The sequence below is a fragment of the Alternaria triticimaculans genome (assembly GCF_023758025.1).
Source record: "Alternaria triticimaculans strain BMP 0046 chromosome Unknown scaffold_1, whole genome shotgun sequence".
Classification (NCBI taxonomy): Eukaryota; Fungi; Ascomycota; class Dothideomycetes; order Pleosporales; family Pleosporaceae; genus Alternaria; species Alternaria triticimaculans.
Genome location: NW_026055958.1, coordinates 3,895,503 through 3,913,456, shown reverse-complemented (window position 1 = coordinate 3,913,456; position 17,954 = coordinate 3,895,503). Strand labels below are relative to the sequence as shown.

Here is a 17,954-nt window from a genome sequence, read left to right as displayed (position 1 = left end):
GTTGGCTGTGAGGAGTTGAAGTTGCTAGGCGAAGGGCGCGCGCACATCGAAGGGCGGCATCACTCACTAAAGAACGCGCCCTCCATCTCCATTTTTATCTCGCCTATGAGAGAAGATGGGAACTGTACGCGTATACATACAAGATATACATAAGGGTTGAGCGTGTGAAGCTTGAGGAGCGGTGGTTGGGTGTTCGAGAAGTGAGGCGGGCAGTTTGCCGGCGGCAGGCGGCAGTCGGGTTTCAACCACCCAGCCACCCAACCGGTCATCAAGGAAGTAACGAGCACTTGAGTTTGACAGTGACAGCAACGGTTATCGTCACATAATGGTGCAATCGATCGCTTCATCGACGTTCAAACTTTGCCGCCGATTCCATCCGCCTTCCAGAACGAGGTGAAACAAACGGTAAACTTTACTCCTCTGCGCAATGTGTTGTAACACGGCCTCTTCAGCTTACTCCCAAACTAAGTTACGATCGCAATCAATCTTCTTAGGATGACAGGTTTCAGCAAAATGACGCGAACCTTAGATTCTGCTCCCGCAGTAAGACAGAACCGAGTTTAATAACGACGTACGCTTCATAAAGTCATTGTCCCGCCGCCATGGGCTAGGCGATGTATCTCAACAAAGACGCTATTGCTTTGACATCATGCTCACAACGACAATCGACGGTAGCGACTTTGAAATGATTTTCTTAGGACGCGGACATCTTTCACACGCTAGTGAGGGTAACAATGTGTGCTCTTTGGAGCAGGATGAAGGCAGTGAATGTCTCGACCTCTTTCGGGCCCTTTCTACCGTGGTTTTGGGTCAGCAGATGTGCAATCGGACCAAAACAAGGCATCTGAGCCTTCATTCATCCATCAGTTCAGTCCAGCATTGCGACCTCGGGCGAACAAAGGTACTTACACTCTACTCTACACTCCTAGCTCAACGCTACTTTCCACCTCAGAACCCTCTATCCCCGCAGTCATGGAGGCCACAACCCACCAGCTGTCAACATACCCTCATCTCATCCCCCTACCTATCTCAGAGACTAATTATCATCACCGGCAGCCTAAGATCCGGAGTATGTCTGACGTTGACATACAACGACTCCGACGCTCAGACAGTTTTATGAATCACAACTACCATATCAACACAACACCCACGAGGCCTCGTCGCACAATTTCTGGCTCAACTACACCAGAATCCAAATACCGGCCACACCATAGGAAGGGCGAGTTACGATACGACTTCAGATTCGGCAACGGCTTCGAGCCAAAAGAAGACGCACGCCGCAAACATGCTCGACATAGACGGGATCGAAGCAGCGTCTTCACAGTCGCAAGCGCACACACACTATGCTCGATACCTTCGGAGCCGCCAACCCCTACATCGCCTTCGCAATCTTTCCTAGACCTATACTCACCGTCTCTCCCTCCTTCACCAATCAAGGCTTCACATCCGGCATACGCGACAGCATCTCACTGCACCCTGACGCCCCTAGAACTACAAGACTGCATAGCACACGGTCGTTATTGCCGCATCAAGACATTTCTGCTCGACCTTCTCCACCTAGATCTCAAGTCCTCGTCTTCTGCCTCTACCCCGAGGACCTCGATGAGGACGAGCTGCAGTCACAAGTTCCACCACGGACGGTGCAAGAGGTGCGATTTACCCGAAGCTATACTCCCGTACATTGATGGCGGATTGCTAACATCGGGGTTTCATTGCAGGGATTTTGGATGTGAAGAATGTAGTGATAAGCATATGTCACTTCGGGAAGAAGACTGGGCGGAGCGAGCACCCTCACCATTGGATATCTCGGATGAAGCACCGCAGATTGATGTAAGTCTGCCTATACCCTCATCCGTTTGCCCTAGAACATTACTAACATATACTTGCTATAGCCAATCGCTTTCATCCCCATCTCCACCACCCGACCTCATCCTCTTGATACCGGCAGCGACTCCACATCTACATCGACACCGAGCTCTCATTCCAGCTTCTCCTTCTCCCCATCCCTCTTCGAATCCACGCCACTCCCCCAAGACACCCCAGCGAGCCCCTCACCTCCAACAAGTCCAATAAACTACTCCCTCCCCATCCCCTACTACCGACCGTCCCGCCCAACCAGTCCAGCAACACCATCCCGTGCCCGCGTCCCATCCGGCTTCACCGGCTTCACGAGATACATATCTCCAAGAAGCTCCGAGATCACACCCAGCACCTCAGTCATAGGCGAGAATATCCCCGCAACCGCCGTAGCAATGCTGCAAGCCTCGCCAACTACTATCCACATCCGGCAACCTCTTTCAAGACCTGGCACCGCTATTCAGACTACTCCATCACCATCACCTTTATCCACACCAGTAACTGAGATTGGAGACCCACTCGCGGATACACCGACACCCACTCTCTTCATCCGAAGTTCGCACTCACGGCCTTCCCCATCACCATCGCCTCTATCCACACCGGTGACTGAAAGCGAAAACCCGCTTTCGGATATCACACCCCAACCTTCGCCTACGACAACTGTTATTCGTCACTCACCATCACCCTTATCCACACCAACAACCGAACTCGAAAACCCTCTTTCATGTATCGACAACTTCCCCCTTTCAACCCACTCCTCCCTCCCCACCACCACCGCCACTAGTCCACCCCCCTCCCCGGACTCCCGCACAACAATCCTCCTCCTCCACCGCGCCCTCTCGACCTCAACCACCACCAGCCAAACAGACACGCACCTAATCCGCACTGCGCGCCTCGTCCTCGGCCTCGCCGTGCAAAGCGCCGCAGGCCGCATCCCAGCCGACATTGCGGAAAAGGTGTCTGCGCAGCTGTTTCCGGAGGAGGGGCAGGACGTCATGGGAAAGCAGGAGTTTGAGGCGTTTGTAAAGGAAAGTGTGGAGAGGGGGGAGGTTAGTGTGGTGAGGGGAGCGCAGATATTGGAGTTGGTTGGGGCTAGTACTAGTTGGGTGGGGGATGGGGATGACGATGACGATGAGAGTGTGTAGAGTCGAGGTATCGTGATTGATTCGAGGCGTCTGGCTGGGGAAAGTTCGTTTTTGTTGTTATGGGAATACCCGGCGTTTATGCTGCTCGAGATACCATTAGAAAGTGGGCGCTGGACGCGAAGATACTTTAGAGACTCGAGAAGAATTTATAATATGTTAATATTGACTCGCTAGACCTCCTTCATGACTCGAATTCGCGAACTTGTTTCCTCCCAGGACGCCTTATATGATATCTTGAATCATTCTTAAAACATGCTCTCAGTCCTCTTATCAAGACGTTCACTCATCTCAATCATCGCACCTCCTCATTCTCTGCTCATGCAGTCTAAGACTCTTAACATGGCTCGCTGACAAGTGGTCTAGGATAGCGTCGTTCTACTCGTCCTCCATGCCTTCCAGTAGCGTGTGCTCGAGAACGTCGCTTAGCGTCACCATGCCCTTGAGCTTGCTGTTTTCGTCGATGACGACGAAGCGGTGGACGCGCGATCTGCGGATCGTGTCGTATAGAGTGGACATGTTGTCGTTGAGCGAACAGGTGAAGATGCCAGGAAAGTCCTGGGCGTTGTTAGAGGAGTGTAAATAATGAGGATGTAGAGACGTACGTCTGAGCGCTTTAGTAGCGCGTCACCGACTGTAAGGTTCAAGTCGTCGTATACACCGCCCTTGATAAGTGCAATGACGTCGACGGCTTCGAAGACGTTCAGCACGGTACCTGTGGATATTAGCCAAGTTTGCCGTAATCCAACACTACCACCTACCGGCTCTGTCCAAAATGGGCACACTTGATATGCTCTTCTTAACAAGCATGTGGATGACGTCCATGACCGGTGTGTCCATCGATGCAGTCGCGAGATCCTCGTATGTACCGACATTGAGCTCCTTCAGCGGCTTCCGCAGCTTCTGTGTTTCTTTGACGTTCACGGCGATGAACTTCAATATGCGGTATTGGGTGATGACGCTAACGACCATGGTTCTACGTGTCTCGTCATCGCTGTCGACAATGGGGATACGCCGCGCGCGCGATTCGAGCATCTTGCGGCATGCTTCGTATACGGGTCGGTCGGGGTGGATGGATATGGTCTCTATGGGTTTGACGCCCAGAGATCTCTCGATGTCTGTCTGTGTGAGCTTGTGTCCGGTATGCGAAGCCGAGCGCTTACCTCGCAGACTGTTCAGGCGGAACTGGTCGACCCGCGCCAAAGCGTCTGGGTTCTGCCAGTAGTACTGGATGACGTTTATATAGTCCGATGTCGTGAGGAGTCCGGCAAAGGTAGATGACTTGGAATCCCATAGCGGCGCTGAAACGATTCCTACATACAGCGTCAGCTCGTGCTTCCATACACAATGTCCAAGCTCACCATTCTGGTTCAGTATGTTCAGACTCTTCTTCACGAGCAGCGCCGTGTCGAAGACGATCAGGCGATAGCTTATAGGAAGGACATCGTAGCTCGTCCTGGCCTTGAGGAAAGCTCTGATGGTTCTCTAGCTCTTGTCAGCTACCGCAGCGACTGTCCGCGATCCAGACTTCATACCAGGCCGTCCAGTTGCTCGCGGTCAACAGCTGAAAGTTGGCGCGGCTGCTCTTTCGGGGGTAGAGGCGCTCGGGACTGTTGGAGCAGGTCCCGCGGCGTCACAAAGGCGGGTCGCGCATCGCTCGGGAGGGCGTTGGTCGTAGAGTCTGCCGTGTCGACGCCCGACATGATTATCGCGTTGCTCCTCGGAGCCGCATGAGCGTGACTCCAGTGATCCAAGCTTCGGGGGTAGATGCAGCGGGAATGGGGGCTAGTAGACGCAGGATTTCTTGAATGCGGTGAAAGTCGGTGCAGGTAAAGGCCCCACGATCGTCATTAGCGCATCGTGGACCTGGAATGTCAATGCGCAAACACGCGGGGCAAACAATGATGCAGCATACAACAGACAGCAAACATATACGTGTGACAAGCTCATCTTTACTTGCTTTGCTTTGATTACATTGAAGCGCTCAGTTCTGAGATACGGCTAACCTTAGGGAATGCACCCGAAAGAAACCTGGTCCCAAAGGATCCTCAGGTACGCTAGAAATCATACACTGCCGCCATCTGTCCATGAACATTGCACGCCGCCTGCCCTTCCAAGATATTCCTCCATTCATAGTATCCATATGCCAAGTCGTGACCCATCCACACTATGCGTCGTGTTTCCTGGCTGCCTTTGCGGCGTCCAAGTTGAGCTCAGGACCGGGCTCAGCCTCGGCCTCCTCCATAATAATTTCCTGTGCCGCTGCTTCGACCGGTATCTCAGGCTCGCCAATTGACTTCTTCGCTTGTGCTACGATGGCGTCTGCCTCGGTGATTCCGCCCTTCATGGTCGACTGGTCACCGTCCACACCCATCGCGGCGTCGTTCTTGCGCTGCCGAAGAGCCTTGTTGTCGAAGCGAACGACCATACAGGAGAGGTTGTCGGTCGAAAAGCGTGCGAGGGCGTAGTCGACGAGCTTCTTGGAGGCTTCTTGCGGATCGTGAACTTGGCGGACTAGGTCGACGGCTTCCTGGTCAGAACAGACATCCCAGAGCTATAGCTGTTAGCAAATGTCATGAACTCGTGACTGCATTACTTACACCATCGCAAGCGAGAATGAGAAACTCGTCCTGCTCGGCCTGAATCACAGTCTCGGTGGTGTACGGGTGTCCGGTGACCAAGTCCTTCATATAGGCATCGCCCAGTGCTCGTGTGACAGCAAGGACGCCGTTAACGCGGTTGTTGAGAATCAAGCCGCCGGCACTAGCAACACGGCGTCCCTCGTTCTCGTCGCTGCCCTTGTGGTCGTAGGAGAGGCGCAGCGCTCGGCCATTGCGGCAGAGGACAATACGCGCATCACCTACGTTGGCGGTGTACAGCACGCGCTGTCGGCTGGCCTCGTTGCGTAATCTCGCCTCGACTTGCTGTTCAGCTGCGGGCTCCACAGCGGAATCGGTAGCCTCGCCGCCTTCGCCTGCATGCTTGATAGCCGATACAGCCGCGGGTGCAAAGAGCACTGAGCCGGTGGACGATTGCGCATTAGGTACTCGGTCCTCCCACCTCAGAACTGCAATGACCGCGGTACAACCACTGTTCTTCAAAGGAAGCTTCTCCAACTGCTGGTCGACGACGGTGAAGGTCTGATCGAGCAGCTCGGGTATCGGGGTGTTGGGGTTCTTCCGGATTGTCTCTTCCAGGATCAGGTGAAGCTTCTTTCCACACCAGTCGGCAGCGAAGGTTCCGGCGTGTCCGTCGAAGATGGCGAAGTATCCGTTGTCTGTTTCAACTACAGCTTGCGACAGAGGGTCCGACTGAGTGGAGCTGGCGTCGGAGATGGCGCGGGCCTTGTCGGCGGCATACGAGGGCGCTGGGGTGCTCAGGAAGTTGTACAGGTATGCGTGGGTATCCTCCATCGTTCGTCTGCACTTCTTGTTCTTATCCTCTGTGACACCGACGCGGAAGGTAGATCGTGGGCCGGGCGCCGACTCGCCAGCCGAGTTGTTGAGGGAGCCCTGGGGGACACTGAGGGCAGCATCCGACTTGCCCAGCTTCTGCATGGGCGTCTGAGGGGCGGCCTTTTCGGTCATGGTGTTGTTGGTCGTGTTGGTGGGAGAAGAGCCGCCTAGGTGCAGCGACTGTTTCGCGCTCGAGAACATGTCGCGGGCACGCGATACGCCACTACTCCGTCGTTTTCTCTCGGTGGGGGCAGAAGCGTCACTGGGCTTGCGATCTATGGAAGCGGAGCCGTTGCTGGTTGTGTTTGTAGGTGCAGCAGCTGCGTTGTCCGCCACTGGGGCTGCGGGTTTGGGCGCGTCATGGTTGGCAGGGGTGTCGACGGCGGGACTCTCGTCGTCCTTTGCATTGCCAAACATTTTCGAGAGCAAGCCTCCCTGGGCGCTCCGACGCCTGTTACCTGCCAGCTTGGAGGATGGCGCTGGCGTTTGGTGACTGGGCAGTGGCGGCGATGCAGATGGGGCGGCCGAGGCGGCGGCGGATTCGCGGATGAGATAAGCGGGGCTCGAGGGACAAGAATGTAGGAAAGATGTAGACGGATGCAAGAGGAGGAGTCGTGAGAGTCGTCGGTGCTAGGTGTAATGACGTCGAGGGTGTATGGCGGGGCGAGCAGCCGGAAATATCAATTGGCGCAAGAGAAGGCTTGACACTGCGAAAAGATGACAAGGCGCGGGCACGTTCCAGGGTTGAGATTGGACGATCGTCGAGATAGCGTGGGCGGATAGGTAGTGAGTTGCAGGCAGCGTGCGCAGTGGGAACCCGACTGCTTGTTGTGGAAGTGCGGGGATCAATTGCGCAGGTACTCGACTCACGAAGGCGACCCCGCTAGGTACTGCGCGGGTGTGAATGGAGGCGACGGCGCAGGCCAAATACACGGTCCTGTGACTCTGCTATATCAACCAAGGCTAGCATACCCAAAGCAAATCCAGGGTTTTGGGCTGCGGATCAGCACGATCTAGGCTCGCGCGCATGCAGACCGGCGCGTACTGTGGAGCCGGCTTGAATTGACTAACATGTCTATGTACAACCGCCGGCCATGACTATCCCGCAACATGAACAGCGGAAATTTGAGATCTTCAGATCTTCATACGCATATTGCACTGTCTCTTGACGTGATCAAGAAAGAACCTCTATTCAAGCCGTCGGCCTGATATACATGCATGCTGACACCGAGCCAAGAATGCTGCGCGGGCATGGCGAAGTTGCTTCTGGTACTAGCCCTTCACCTCACCTTCTCAGGCTGTCCAAGCGTGCCTGGAGGTCGTCGTCATCAGGGTCAGCTCCGCCGCCGCCAACAGCCTGCGCCACCCTAGCTTCAGGTACTGCGTTCTTCTGCAGTCCGCTGGGCGTCTCGCCAAGCTATGCGACGTTAGCGATTGCGGTCTTGGTAGTGAGAGAGTACTCACAGCCTGGCCAAGATCGATGCCTATCTCATCCAAGACCTGGTTGACGACGTCTTCGCTCTCTTCTTCGTCTTCCATGCCAGTGGCATCATCGATAGCGTCGTCCATCATCTCCTGCCGCTGGTCCATGATGTCGTTCTCCTTCTCAAACTCCATGGCAATGCGTTGGAGCGCGGGCAGGTTCATCTGCCTGTTCATGCTTCCGAGCAGTGCTGCGCATGTTAGACTAGTCTAGCGAGAGTTTGCAGATGTATACTCACTTGTCGCGCCCTTCATAGACTGCATCATCTGCTCGTTACTGCGTACGGTCTGCCTAGAGTCAGCCATGTCCGCCCCTAGTAGGTATCTGCCATACCTGTATCCTTAGCGAAATCGCCTGCAGTTGTGTGCGCATCTGGTAGAACTTCTGGATGTATCTGGCGTACGTTAGCCATGTCCTATCAGCAATGCGACAGCGACTCAGCATACCGCCGTGTGCGCACCAGGTCCTTTGCCTGGATGCGCAGAGGCCCCATCTGCCCATTCTTTGCGCTCTTCTTGATGTCTGCGACTAGCTTCTTCTCCTGGTTCTCAAGCTTCACGCGCTCGCGGTCTAGCTCTCGCTGCGTCTTCTCGAGTGCGCGCTGGTGTTTCCGCAACCGTTCCGCCGGCGTCATGCGCTTTCCGAAGGCCCATTCTACGATCTTGCAGGTTTGTTAGCATGCGCTATGTATAAGAGCAGGTACACATACGTTCATGGTTGCGACTAGATTGGGCGAGGTTTGTGGAGGATCCTGGGGTAGACTTGGAGATGTGGGTGCGGCGGGCAGCGCGATACGACCGACCACTTCGCTCAGATTACAAGACTAGAGGAAGAGACCAGCTCTGGATAGGCGGGTGTTTGTGCGGGAAGAGGCAGAGACGTCAAGTTGCAAAAGTGGCTGCCTTGCCCGATTATGTCATTTGATGTTCGGCCGGGTTGAGGCGTGGAGGGCAAGATACGCAGACGCAGGTATGGCGATGCCGAGCCTCGAGGGAATTATCTACCACTTGCCCACATGTACGCAAGCGCAATTCTAGTACACCAATTCACCCAAGCAATTCACGCATTAAACAGCGCCCAGCCAGACGTGCAAAGGTTGACGTGAAATAGCTGCACACGTGTATGCCGCGGCAGTGCCCTGGTGGGCGTGTATGTAGCTGTCACGACAGCCAATCCCTGCTTGGGTGCGAGGTGGCGTGTGCACACCAACTCTGACGTTGTCTCAGCATATTCTTTCTCGACACCGCCTCTCTCCACAACTTCACACCCGCCCCTCCGCATCTATCACGACATGCGCCCCTCCTCATAGCGCAACCACCCGAACCACCTCGATGAATCCCGATCGACGCAACGGCCGCCCCTCCTCGCCCGGCGAGTCCTCCAGCAGCGGCCGCCGTGGCCAATCCGACGACTTCGTCCCGCGCCGGAATGCTGGACCCGGATACATGACGGTCGGCGGCGGCAGCACCACGAGCGACGCCGCCGCCCGCCTCGTCTCGATGCTCGACGAGGACTCTGGCTACGGCGGAAGTATGCAAGACGGCGAAGGCAGCGGCATGAATTGGCGGTCTAACATTGGCGAAGACAGGCCATCACCGATGCTGTCTGCCGGCTCAGGGAACGCCGAACACGAGCGCCAGCGCAGCCATGTCCTGCAACTGCGCTACAACCAGAACAAGAACGCCCTCGGCCGCGCCATTGCGGGCACCATCGAGACGCTGAAGAGTTTCCAAGAGATGAACCTGAAATGGCCGGCCCACTACCCCTCGGTCCAGGTGGCTGAAAAGCAAAAAGCACATCTCCGCAACGAATCACGGCCCGGCCTGCAGCACACACAGTCGGCCATGGGCAACTTCGACCCCGACATGCGCTCCCCCGAACGACCGCGAGGACCCCGCCGGGCGGGCACGACGATTGGAGACGACTTCGGCGAATCGAGCTCAGCCGCCGAACAGAAACGCAAGGAGGAGCCCAGACTGGTCACGCCACAGCTGGCCCACGACTTCTCCGTCCTGAAGTTGGAACTGCGCATGGGAGGCCGGAACCAGACAGACCTGGTACACTCGCTCGAGAAGAACTCGGTTGCCTCTCTCCTCGACGGGCAGATCCAGCAGAGCATACGCCACCTCTTCTCTCTCAAAGAGCGTATCGAGGACACATCGAGCAAGGTCCTGGTCACCGGAGATCTCAACGCCGGAAAGTCAACCTTCTGCAACGCCCTCCTCCGACGCAAGGTCCTTCCCGAAGACCAGCAGCCCTGCACAAGCATATTCTGCGAGGTGCTTGACTTCAGAGAGAACGGCGGAGTAGAAGAGGTCCACGCGATTCCCATCGGCTCGACATACAACCGCAACGACGAGAGCACCTATGTTGTATTCGACTTGAAGGACCTTGAGAAGATCGTCATCGACAACGACCACTTCTCACAATGCAAGATCTACGTCAAGGACATCCGGGACGTGGATGAGTCTCTCCTCAACAACGGAGTCGTCGACATCGCTCTCATTGACGCCCCGGGTCTGAACGCCGACTCTCTGAAGACAACCGCCGTTTTCGCTCGCCAAGAAGAGATTGACGTTGTCGTCTTCGTCGTCTCTGCCGCCAACCACTTCACCGAGTCCGCCAAGAACTTCATCTTCACCGCTGCGCGAGAGAAGGCATACATGTTCATGGTGGTCAACGGCTTCGACACCATCCGCGATCAGAACCGTTGCCAGGAAATGATCCTGAAGCAAGTCGCCAATCTCAGTCCCGCCACATTCAAGGAGTCCAGCGAACTGGTGCATTTCGTCTCCAGTAACGCCATTCCCATGGGTGGAGGAGGGAGCCCCCCGGATGACGACGGTGACGATGACCCCTCTGACAAAGGAAAGGGCAAGGAAGCAGAGAAGCAGCGCGACTTTGCTGATCTCGAGGCCTCGTTGAGACGTTTCGTATTGGAGAAGAGGGCGCGATCCAAGCTGGCACCCGCCAAGACCTATCTCCTCAACGTGCTAGGAGACATGAACAACCTTGCCACTGTCAACCGGGATGTCTCTCAGAGCGAATTGGACCGTGTCACCAAGGAGATCCAGGCGCTCGAGCCCGAGTTCGAAGAGTCAAAGAAGTCACGGACAGAAGCCGGAGAGGCAGTTGATCGTATGGTCGAAGACACAACATCAGACGTCTACGGCCACACCCGGGACACGCTCAACAACTCTATCGCTAGGGTTGCGGAGCAGGATCTTGGCATCGAATACCCAGGCCTCTTCTCAGCTTACCAGTACGCCGAGGATATCAGAGACTCCATGCTCCACGAGATCACCGAAGCGGTTCGCTTGTGCGAAGAACATGCACGAACCCAAGCGGTACAAGGCTACAACGGCATCAAGAACTTGGGTGTTTTACATCTTGGTAACAACCTGTATGCCGATGTCATGTTCCGCCCAGAGAGGATGTTTAGGAAGTCAGTGCACGCTCTCGCGCGCCAAGTGGACATCGACATCGACCTATGGGACTTCTTCGATGTCGCCAGTCTATGGGAACGACAAGAAAAGGCTGCCGGTGCTGGTATGGCCATGACTGTTGCCGGTGTAGTAGGTGGCAGGTTAGTCGGCGGCGTCGGCTGGCTAGACGGTGCCCTTGGTGCTGCAAAGGTCATGGGTACGAGCAACATGAGGAGACTGATCATTCCCGGTCTCATCGCTGGTGGTAAGCACATCCTTTTGCTGTTATTTGATCTATACTAACGTCTCTAGTTGCTCTCGGAGTATCATACGTCCTGGCTTCCGTGCCCAAGTCGCTACCTCACCGCCTCAGCGCAAAGCTATCTCAACAGCTCTCAGCGATCGACTATACGCACTCTAATGCCCTTCGCATCAGCTCCGAGGTTCGCCGCGCACTCAAGGGCCCTGCTAACGATGTCCGCATCGGTCTGCAGAGGAACGTCGAGAAGCTCCAGTTGCAGAAGGAGGAGACAACGAAGCTCAAGGCGGAAACCGAAATCGCTCGCAAGTACTTCGGCAACCTCGTCCGCAGCAGCAACGACCTGCGCCAGACGGTCCAGCGTGTTGACTTGGAGGCTGCGCCACCAGCGATTAGCAGCCCGATGCAGTAGATGTTGTTATGCCCTTATGCTATTTGAAAGAGTCACGGCTTACGCGTACGAAGAAAAGGATCAGCATGGAGGCGTTTGCAGGTGTTTAGGATAGGCCATGATGAAGTAATCTTGCCCGCTTTCTCGGTGTACATAGAATTGACCCAATACCCCTCTTGCCCTTTGGCCGAAATCGATAGATAGACACATCCAAACTCTGAACATGTGGTGTGATCATAATTGTGAGAGCTACCTTGTGCCAAGCTGTCGTGCGTGGACCCTGCACGTTAATAGCAGACAGGCGTGAGTCGAGACCTCGGATCTGCGCACGTCATCCGTCCAACGCTACCTACCGTTGCATTCCCGCCTGCCTGCATCCACCCGCTCCATGGCGGCTCACGCACGACCGAAGCCGCCCTGATGGAAACTAGAAGAGACCCCCGATCTTTTCTCTTCTTTATAATCCTGCTGCTGCTCATCAACTCGCCCGAACAGCAACAGCCAACCTTCAATGCGCGCACCCGTTACCGAGAGCTCATCGAGCGCGAATACTACCAACTCGATATCCTAAATCGGACGCGATACGGCGATTTCAACCCAAGGAAGGACAGGTGGCTCAATGTCACTGGGCTGCGGGATGAGGATGGCTTTGCGTGGGACTTGCTGGACCCAGTGAGGCAGAAGGCAAAGGCGCAGTCTGAGCGACTACTGGGAGATGGGTGGAAGAGTATGCTGTATGGACCGCTGCAGGAGGGGGAAGCTGGCATGCCGGTATACAAGAACCTGTCTGGTTACGTGCAGGGAGAATGGACGCGCTCGCCTCTGAGTCGCATACGGCATCCCAGCGATATGGGCAACGCCTCAGCCATACCCGACGATCCCTTTGGAAACATGGCGGTATACGACAGGAACCTGACTGGTGCAGGTGGACCGTTGCGGATACATGTCACAGAGCTGGAAGACAGGATGCGGAGGAATGCGAACAAGACGATATCTGAGATCAGCGCGAAAGTGGTCATCGGAGACAAAGACAGCTTTGGGGGGAACTGGTGGGAGTTCGTGGCACACGGCGTTCATTTTATGAAGAGTGGAACTGCTGTTCTGACTACTACGAGTGATCGGTTTGCGGGCATCTTCGCTTTGCCTCACCTGCAGGTTACGCCATACTTCTACTCGACGTCCCAGGAGTTCCTCAATCGGACGATACACGAAGCTATAGAACGGCAAGAGAAGAGAGCTTTCCCAAACTGGAACCCCTGGACATCCGCTGCGGAGGGCAACAATGAAGGTATGTTCCAAGGGCACCACTGCGAGTTCGTCTTGTATCTTCAAGAGTTTCCAAGCCAATCCAACGTCGACATGGACTGGCTCGAGCACGAGCTCCGCTTTCCTACTGGCGCTCCTATCCCACACGATATCCCTCACGCCATGTCTATGGTGGGCTTCTCTCCAGATTGTGGTTTCGTGATTGAGTCAAAGGGTCCTCCAGATTTCCCCCCATCAGAAGCCATGCACCTGGTTGGATCCAAGACAGAAGATTTCAATGTGCGCGCAAGACACGGCATCCTCGCTTTTGCCATCAGTCTTGCGTTCCAACTTTCCTTCACTCTTAAGCAGATGAAAGAGACCGCAACGCCGTCCATGCGCAGCCGGGTCAGCTTCTATACAATTGCTATGATGGCCCTTGGAGATGGCTTCACATTCTTAATTCTCATCTTCATGTACTTCTTCCTCGGTACGGCACAGTTGGCGCTGTACAGCATCGCGTTCATAGCGCTTTTCTCTGTACTGACACACCTACGCTTCTTGATGGATATCTGGTCTGTGCAAGCAGCGGAGAGAGCCCGTCAGGAGCGACAACGAAGTCCTGCAACTACTACTGCGACCCCAACTCCAGCTCCTGAGCCTGCAGCTCCAACACCGCCCACCGATGGCGGTTTGCCTTTGCCAGCTACTGCCGCTCGACCGCCACGTCCACCTACTCCCATCATCATCGCACCAGACCAGGACGACCCCGACGAAGACCTCACTCCGAGTCCAAACAATACGCCCACTACAGCCGGGGCTACGACAACGAATGCGAATCCCCGGGCCGAGCTTGGTGCACTATACAGCCGCTTTTGCCTTATGCTCATCGTTCTGTTCTTTGTAACTATACACTTCGGGACAGCTCGCACGACGTATCGCGCGATTTACTTCGACGTCATCACCTTCATCTACCTCTCGTTCTGGGCACCGCAGATCTACCGGAACATCATGCGCAACTGCCGGCGAGCACTGCGCTGGGACTACGTTGTAGGAACGAGCGTGGCCCGCATCGCACCTGTAGCGTACTTTTACATGAAAGAAGACAATGTACTGTTTTCAAGAACAGACTGGAGAGCTATGGGTTTCCTGGCAGGGTGGGTGTGGATCCAAGTGGTGGTGCTGGTGAGCCAGGAAATGCTAGGCCCGCGCTTCTTCATCAGAGACGGATGGGCACCCCCCGCATACGATTACCACCCCATCCTGCGCGAAGACGAAGAAGGCGCAACAATGCCCCTCAACATCACCACCTCCACAGACTCACCCACCACGATCGACGCTTCTGCCACCGATGGCGAATCCTCGAAAGCCTCAGGTGAATCCAAATCGAAAGGCAAAAAAGTATTCGACTGCAGTATCTGCGCCAACGACATCGAAGTCCCTGTCATACCCGCAGGCGCTGATGAGAGCAGCGTGGCTGGCATGGGCGGGACGAGTATGATTCTACAGAGAAGGCAGTACATGGTTACGCCTTGTCGGCACATATTCCATACTGGGTGTCTGGAAGGGTGGATGCGGTATCGACTTATGTGTCCGAATTGTAGGGAGAGCTTACCGCCGCTGTAGGCTAGATAGAGTGAATTGGATACAGTAATATTCTTCGGATCTTGCATCAGCACCATCAGGAGAGGATCTTGGGATCAGCATGCATACCTGATGATGTAGGTGACGCATGTCTCACTGTCCGCGTAAACAAGTGGATCTTATACCTGTTAGTGCGAATGCCAGCTCCACTTTCCGCAGTGGCAGCAGCAGCGCAACGGTAACTGCCACAAGCTCCAGGGGTTTGCACGTGGTTCCATGCCAGCGCGCAGTCGCGAACATGCGACAACTAAAACTAGATACATCGTACATTCACATCGCCACTTTCTACGTCAATTCAGTGTATGTCAGTGACTCCAAGGTGCGCGGCAGTTATTATTAGCACGTCTACGCCACAGATCGCCGCTTAGACGCTAGGTGTAGGGTACAGCATCCTTTACCGGTTCCACAGCTGGGGCTGAGTTGCGCATCACTCGCTTTCTGAGCCCCGGTCGGTCTTTGCATACGCAAACCGCAACCCTCAGCCTCTCGTTTCCCACATTCGCTTCGTTGCTGCATTGTGTGCTGGCGTTGGTCATATAACAGCGAGTGCCTGGGTTTTTGGGTTAACGTGTTCTTCCTGTTCCTCTTTCGTGTTTCCGAGACGCCGAACGAACCCCTGGACTTACACAAGGCTTGCGCGAGGCTTGTTCCGGAGACGACGAGTCGTCGCACGCCCCCCAGCTTAAGCAAGGCCAAACCCTTCGTCTACCCCACAACTTCATTGTTCGACAGAGTCGACCTCACCTGTATTGCGCCCTTCGACACGACGTACACCTGCTACTGTTGCGCATCACGTTGTGCACCTTTGCGCCTTCCTAATACCACCACAAGTGCCTGCCCATTATGGCGGCCAACGACTACTACGGCAACACCCAAGGGCAGTCGCATGACAGGAACGATGGGCCTCTGCCACCGATACCCAGCAACCACACCCAGCATTCCATCTCGCCCGTCAGCACGCCCTTTGGCGACCGGCCCTACCCAACCCAAACCGCAAGCAGCGGAGCCCTCGGCGGCTATCCCATCGATACATCGTATTCGAATACCTCGTACCAACCTCCCACACAATATAGCTCGACGGCACACATCAACGACCCATACGCGCGGCAACCAGATCCGTTTGCCGACCAGAACGCAATACCGCTTCAGAACCAACCGAAGATGGATGGCAGCAGCCCGACGCGGTATAATGGTGACCCGGAGTACTACGGCATGGGCGTGGAACCGAGGCGGAGAAAGAGTAAAAAGAAGAAAGGCATGTTTAGTGGACGGGTGACATGGGTTGTGTATATTCTTACGGCGGTGCAAGTTGGTGTATTCGTGGGAGAACTGATCAAGAATGGTACGTCTGGCATCTGTCAGTATAGGAAACAGACTAACAACCCCCAGGCATGTTAACAGGCAGCCCCATCCAAACGAAACCCAACTTCAACATCATGATCGGCCCCTCGCCCTACGTCCTCATCAACATGGGCGCGCGCTTCACACCCTGCATGCACAACATCAAGCGCGTCATCGAAGCGCAGCCAGGCCCCGTCGTAGATTGGCCCTGCCCCAACACGACCACCCTCACAGACAACAAATGCACCCTCGCCGAACTCTGCGGCATGGGCAGCGGCGTCCCCGACCAAACCTCCGTCACAGACTTCAAAGACCGCAGCCACGAACCCAACCAATGGTGGCGCTTCATCACGCCCATCTTCCTCCACGCTGGACTCATTCACATCGGCTTCAACATGCTCCTCCAGTGGACACTAGGCCGCGACATGGAGAAGGAAATCGGTCCCCTCCGCTTCGCACTCGTATACTTCTCCGCCGGCATCTTCGGTTTCGTACTAGGCGGCAACTACGCCCCCGACGGCATTACCTCCGTCGGCGCATCGGGATCCCTCTTCGGCGTCCTCGCACTCACCATGCTGGACTTGCTGTACAATTGGTCTACACGCCGCAGTCCCGTCAAAGACCTCCTCTTCCTCCTCCTCGACATGGCCATCGCTTTCGTCATCGGTCTACTCCCCGGCCTGGACAATTTCTCCCACATCGGCGGGTTCCTCATGGGCATCGTACTAGGTATCTGTATTATCCACTCTCCCGAATCTCTGCGCGCACGCACGGGCCAGAGTGAACCCCCGTATGCGACGGTGGATACGGCTCCTCTAGCTCATTCCGCATCGCTCGGTGCGGACGGAGATGAGGGCAGTAAACCAAAGACTAGCAATAGCAAGATCACGGCGTTTGCGAAGCAGCCCGTGGGGTTCTTCAAGGGGAGGAAGCCGCTCTGGTGGGCGTGGTGGCTTGTCCGTGCTGGGGGGTTAGTAGCAGTGTTTATCGGATTTATTCTGCTGCTGCGGAACTTTTATGAGTGGCGGAATACGTGTAGTTGGTGCAAGCATTTAAGCTGTTTGGTAAGTTTTACCCCCCGTTCTATCCATGCCCCATCTTGGGTTGTATCTGGCAGAAAGTACGGCTTGCTAACGACATCTTTTTAACAGCCTATTACCACAAACGGAGTCTCATGGTGCGACATGGGAAGCCTCAATCTTACGACGACGGACGCGCCGAGTAAGAGGAGTCTGAATCCAAGTCATTTGCCTAATATGATGGCGGAGATGGCGGTGGGACGGATTATGTAGATGCGGAAGTGGGTAGCTGAGATCAAGATGAGATGTGAATTTTGTGGTTTACATATCAACGGCCTCTGCATTCAGAATTGATGGAGCATAGATACCAAAGATTCAATTTTCACGTCAACCAAGAAACACGCTGAACAGGCCTGCAGCCTACATTAACGTGAAAGCATACAAGATAGGTGACCTGGAGTCGATGTAGGCTCCAGACCTGTTTAGGTTTTTTCTTGTATGAGGTGCTTTGGAGAACTGTATTTTTCTACCGCTGAGTTGGTTACCTTTTTCTCTATATACCATCATGATTGATCGAGCCGGAAGAGCACAGTAAAGCACTCCGATTATGAGAAATGAAATCTAGTGCCACCGTGATATTGCCATGTGCAATCCAGCAGATATCGACTGGTCCCTGAGGCAATCATGCTCGTC

The 17,954-nt window shown here is 55.1% G+C and overlaps 5 protein-coding genes across 5 annotated transcripts; 3 read left to right on the top strand and 2 right to left on the bottom strand.

Moving 5' to 3' along the window:
* Positions 1-3,377: 3,377 nt before the first annotated feature.
* On the bottom strand, positions 3,378-4,702 carry J4E78_001307 (uncharacterized protein; the record flags this gene model as incomplete). Its single annotated transcript, XM_049361966.1, has 6 exons — positions 3,378-3,557; positions 3,605-3,714; positions 3,761-4,117; positions 4,163-4,312; positions 4,361-4,484; positions 4,535-4,702. 6 exons carry the CDS (start codon positions 4,700-4,702, stop codon positions 3,378-3,380), a joined length of 1,089 nt encoding a protein of 362 aa, XP_049227249.1.
* A 464-nt stretch (positions 4,703-5,166) lies between these two features.
* On the bottom strand, positions 5,167-8,652 carry J4E78_001306 (uncharacterized protein; the record flags this gene model as incomplete). The annotated part of the gene is made up of 8 exons (XM_049361965.1): positions 5,167-5,553; positions 5,600-6,905; positions 7,744-7,871; positions 7,919-8,127; positions 8,176-8,224; positions 8,271-8,331; positions 8,384-8,598; positions 8,647-8,652. The coding sequence occupies 8 exons, from the start codon at positions 8,650-8,652 to the stop codon at positions 5,167-5,169; spliced, it is 2,361 nt and encodes a 786-aa protein (XP_049227248.1).
* A 616-nt stretch (positions 8,653-9,268) lies between these two features.
* On the top strand, positions 9,269-12,033 carry J4E78_001305 (uncharacterized protein; the record flags this gene model as incomplete). The annotated part of the gene is made up of 2 exons (XM_049361964.1): positions 9,269-11,627; positions 11,675-12,033. The coding sequence occupies 2 exons, from the start codon at positions 9,269-9,271 to the stop codon at positions 12,031-12,033; spliced, it is 2,718 nt and encodes a 905-aa protein (XP_049227247.1).
* Positions 12,034-12,432: 399 nt separating this feature from the next.
* On the top strand, positions 12,433-14,883 carry J4E78_001304 (uncharacterized protein; the record flags this gene model as incomplete). Its single annotated transcript, XM_049361963.1, has 1 exon — positions 12,433-14,883. One exon carries the CDS (start codon positions 12,433-12,435, stop codon positions 14,881-14,883), a length of 2,451 nt encoding a protein of 816 aa, XP_049227246.1.
* Positions 14,884-15,744: 861 nt separating this feature from the next.
* Positions 15,745-17,467, top strand: J4E78_001303 (uncharacterized protein; the record flags this gene model as incomplete). Its single annotated transcript, XM_049361962.1, has 3 exons — positions 15,745-16,243; positions 16,291-17,212; positions 17,413-17,467. The coding sequence occupies 3 exons, from the start codon at positions 15,745-15,747 to the stop codon at positions 17,465-17,467; spliced, it is 1,476 nt and encodes a 491-aa protein (XP_049227245.1).
* Between the last annotated feature and the right edge of the window lie 487 nt (positions 17,468-17,954).